The following is a 4,670-nucleotide window of genomic DNA, read 5'->3' as shown; positions in this document are numbered from 1 at the left end:
GGTAACTAATTAATTACTGCAAAGACGCCGGCATGGGAAAACTTACTTAAAAAGAGTTAGAGCTTACTGTACCTTTGGGATTTTTCACCTTTGTTTGAAGTACTATATGAAACACTATTGGAATTAATGGAAAGCTGAGAATGTTAGCACAAATCCCACCACAATTTCCATCAGTTGTATAGGCTATGAGTTGGTAAGTTGCTGGGACCTTCTTTGGTCATGGAGAGACATGAAATAGGGCTCAAGCTGACACCACGGATGCCCAGCGTTGTCTTGTGCTCCCTCACACTTGGGCTGAGGGAGCCTTAGGTGGCCAGCCCAGCCCAAGGCTGATGATGGCAGTTTCCTTAAGGGCCACAAAGAGTCTGCAATGTTTCCTATCATGGGAGTTATTCCCTGTGTGTTTATAGCAAGAAGGGGCCTGAAGTGTGGGCACTCGTGCCAAAATGAAAGGCTAGGGGTGACAGAAGCCTGAAGCCACATGCAAGGTTTTCCCAAGCTCTTACCTACTTTATTCAAAGTTGCTTTTTTTTTCTCCTGAGACACAGTCTTGCTCTGTCGCCCATGCTGGAGTGCAGTGGCACTATCTCAGCTTGCTGCAGCTTCCACATCCTGGGTTCAAGTGATTCTGCTGCCTCGGCCTCCTGAGTAGTTGGGACTGCAGGCACGTGCCACCACGCCCAGCTAGTTTTTTGTGTTTTCAATAGAGATGGGGTTTCACCGTGTTAGCCAAGATGATCTCAAACTACTGACCTCAGGAGATTCATCTGCCTCGGCCTCCCAAAGTGCTGGGATTACGGGTGTGAGCCACTGTACCCTGCCTAAAGTTATTTTTAAGACCACAGGACAGGATCCTGATACCTCGGGATGAACGGTGCTAACATACAGGTGAAGGACACGGAGTCCGAGGCAGGTGCCCCAGGGGTCCTGGTAGCTGTGAGCCCCACAGCTCAGCTGTTCTGAGGCTTTAGAATCTGCCAGAGCCTCGTCCTCCTCTGAAATCCGCATGCACTCAAGTTCACACTGACAAACTCACAGCAGGTACGAGGACCTGACACACCTTGTGACTTGTCCTTGTAGAGCACGCAGGAGACTAGGGCGCTAACTGGCGCTACAGCTGTGCGGCCTGCGGGGGGTGAAGGTGCGCCGTGGGGGCTGGGGCCTCCAGGGAAGCAAGGACAACGGGGACATCTGGCAGTGGTCTAGCCAAGGGGACATCACGTGTGGAGGCCAGAGAGTTCCTGGAGACCGGAGATGGTGGGAAAGCACAGATCCAAGCGCTGGCTCTGTGCATGGCAGTGCTCCTCAGACGACTCAGGATGACAGGGTGCCTCTCAGAGATTCTCACTTGGGAAGCAGGGACTTAAGGGACCTCACATGTTTAACAAAAACCTAACACACGCACAGGCCAATGTTTCCCGGTATTTTGCTATGCATGTGAGGAACGGATTCAGGGAGCTTGCGGGTGACATGGTGTTCAGCAGGTGGACTGAAAAGAGCTCTGCAGAGAGAAGGGACTCTGTGTCTGTTCTCTGCGGGCTGGGAGGAAGCTCGGCGGCTGCGTGATGGTGAGGAGCGGTGCCCAGCGCCGGCCCTGACCACTCAGGTCTGAGCCTGGTCACCCACGTGCGCGTCCCTGAGCTCTCTGGGTCTCTCACTTTTCTCATACATGAAGCGGGGACAAGGTGAGGATGAAGGTATGTTCAACGCTGAGAGCATCGAGGCCAGTAGCTGTTACTATCACAGTATTTTCTGGGACTCATTGTGGGGTGGAACCTGGTTAAGGTGGGAATGAGCTTTGCAGAGGTTAGGGAGGTCAGTGGCAGAGGGGAGGTCGCTTTTAGTTTGCTGCCAACACAATCAGTCACGCTGATTTCATTTCTAGGCATCACCACAAAGGAGGAAGAAATGAGAAATTCCCACTGATTCTCTCTTCACAGGAAGTTGCTGTTCTGCAGACACAGTTGGCAAAATCAGCTCAGCTTTCAACGCACGTCGCCTGCCTGCCGCACTTTTGGTGTACCTTTCTAAGACAATGGTGCTGTTAGCTTTACTTTTTTGTTTTGAGACGGAGTCTGGCTCTATTTCCCAGGCTGGTATGCAATGGCACGATCTCAGCTCACTGCAACCTCCACCTCTCAGGTTCAAGCGATTCTCGTGCCTCAGACTCCTGAGTAGCTAGGATGACAGGTGCCCACCACCATCCTGGCTAATTTTTTGTATTTTTAGTAGAGACAGGGTTTTGCCATGTTGGCCAGGCTGGTTTTGAACTCCTGACCTCAGGTGATCCAGCTGCCTCAGCCTCCCAAAGTGCTGGGATTACAGGTGTGAGCCACTGTGCCTAGCTAATTTTAGTATTTTTAGTAGAGACAGGATTTCACCATGTTGGCCAGGCTGGTCTTGAACTCCTGACCTCAGGTGATCCTCCCATGTCCACCTCAGCCTCCCAAAGTGCCTGGCCCTGGTGCTGTTATCTTTGAAAATGAGATTCCATTCCTGCCAGGGAGAGACTGACAGCATCTGGTTCAAAGCTTGTCAAACTATGTCACATCCAAGTCTAAGGAAATGTCCCCACACTTCCTGTGTGCTCTTTGCTGCTGCCTGGCCATGCCCCACAGCGGGATGAAGCCGAGCCCCAGCCGGGAGAGGGGCAGCCTGCAGAGAGCCGGGAGGGCCTGGCTGTGGCCACTCTGCCCCTCCTCCTTATGCCATGGGATCCTTTAAAAATCTCAGATCCAGCACAATTCCTGACACATACTATGGCTTCCACTTGAAAACAAAATCTAATGAGAAAATCCCAGGAGGAACAAGTATACAGGTGCTATCTTGAAGTTTACCCAAGCAAAACACTGTTTTTATGTTAGTATTATTCATTCTAAATGATGGCTGCATCAGGAATGACTCAAAAGCAATCTTCTACGTGTGGTCTTCTTTTCAAAATAAAAGTCCTCCCCTGGATGAGCTGGCAGGTGCTGAGTGTCACTTACCCCACCATGAGGAAGCCCTGGTACAAAGGGACGGAGGCGAAGTAGAAGACTGAGGAAAACACAGCCTGGAGAGAGAGCCCACAGACAAAGACAGCCGTCAGTCCCAGCAGCAGCTGGCACCAGGCCTCTAACTCCCAAGCACAGCCCAGGTACTCCCGCAGCACCTGGCAATGCCCTCTCCCAGTGTCCTGGCCCCTGCCCTCCGTGGCATGTGCAGAAAGCTTGGTACCTGCATGGTGGAGATGATGAGGCCCCTGTGCATGACGAACTGGCCGAGTGCCGCCGACCTCTTGTAGCTGTTCCGCCCATGCACCATGAGCAGCCTGCCGACGTGCCGGAACTGTGTGATAGAGAAGTCGGCCGCCAGTGAGGCCTGCCTCCCCTCCTAAAAGACAAGCATGCAGGGCCCTGTTCAAACACTGTGGACGCTGGAAATCAGACTCCAAAAGCTGAGTTTTAGAACTCAGCCTTAATTTTACCAAGACTGAAGCTCTGTCTGCAGGACTTTAAAAGCTTCAGCTACGTCGATGGGACAGGTCCACCGGTCTCAGGCACGGGGCAGGGAGGCCCCCAGCACCAGCCCGGGCTCTCTCAAACACTTCAGGAGAGCTCGGCTTCGACAGCCCGAGGGTGTCACAGGAGTCAGCAGAGCAGCAGAGTCCGGGCCAGCACTATCAGAGGACATCCCGGGCCAGCATGTGGGAGGACGCCCCTGTGATCTCAGCCTGGGCCAGCCCTGTTGAAGGACGCCCCTGTGATCTGAGCCTCTGTGAAATGAGCCCCTGTGAACTGAGTGTGGTCAGCACTACGGGAGGACACGTCTGTGAACTAAGCCCCTGTGAACTGAGCACAGGCCAGCCCTGTCAGAGGACGCCCCTGTGACCTTGGGCTTCTTCAAGATAATTCTCTGCTTTTTCATATCAAAAAAAAATCTATTTTCTCTTTCACAACACTGCCATAAGGCATTACAAAATGAAGTAGCCAAGGAAAAAGCCACGCTTGCTTCAGCTGGGTTAATTTTCCAGGTCTTTCTGGGTATGTTTATATTAACATTTAAGTGACTGTGGAGAAAGGAGTAACATAAATAAGGCTGGCACAGAAGGCAAACCTCAAACTACAGTTCAGTCAGACACAGGCAACTACCCAGACAATGGCATGTGTGAAACAGGAGGGCAGCCACGAAAAGGCTCGCTGCGGGGTTTGTGAACATCTGAGCTGAGCCCTGGGGCAGGTGACTACGCGTGACACCTTCCTGCCAGCCACTCTGCCAACAGCAAGGGCGCCGAGGGCTGGGCTCTAACGCACGTGGCAGGTTCGTCTTTATCAGATGTGGGGTCAAAGCGGGGGACTCTGACCAATTCCTCCTTTACTCAAATGTACAGTTCGGTGCCTAGCACACACCAGACTCTTCAGGATGTGCTGACCACACATGTTGACCAAGTGCACCTTCACCGAGCATCTGTCGAGTGTATGCTGAGCACGCGCTGGTGTGCGCTGACCGAGCAGGTACTGACTGAGTGTGCGCTGAGCACGCACTAACGTGCGCTGACTGAGTAGGTGCTGACTGTGTGCTGAGCACATGATGAGGTACTCTGACCGAGTAGGTGCTGACTGACTGTGCGCTGAGCACGTGCTGATGTGCGCTGACGGAGTAGGTGCTGACTGAGTGTGTGCTGAGCATGC

The 4,670-nt window shown here is 52.8% G+C and overlaps 1 protein-coding gene across 1 annotated transcript in view; it reads right to left on the bottom strand.

The window, feature by feature from the left end:
• The window catches only part of ATP9B (ATPase phospholipid transporting 9B (putative)), a 291,524-nt gene that overhangs the window by 37,956 nt on the left and 248,898 nt on the right, over positions 1-4,670 (bottom strand). The window contains 5 exon segments of the mRNA XM_032293812.1: positions 288-396; positions 1,037-1,162; positions 1,406-1,657; positions 2,986-3,052; positions 3,217-3,372. Of these exon segments, the coding sequence (XP_032149703.1) occupies positions 288-396; positions 1,037-1,162; positions 1,406-1,657; positions 2,986-3,052; positions 3,217-3,372 (710 nt within the window).

This window comes from Sapajus apella, unplaced genomic scaffold (genome assembly GCF_009761245.1).
Source record: "Sapajus apella isolate SASKATOON/1434 unplaced genomic scaffold, GSC_monkey_1.0 scaffold30, whole genome shotgun sequence".
Classification (NCBI taxonomy): domain Eukaryota; kingdom Metazoa; phylum Chordata; class Mammalia; order Primates; family Cebidae; genus Sapajus; species Sapajus apella.
This window is presented reverse-complemented; position numbering and strand designations above follow the sequence as displayed.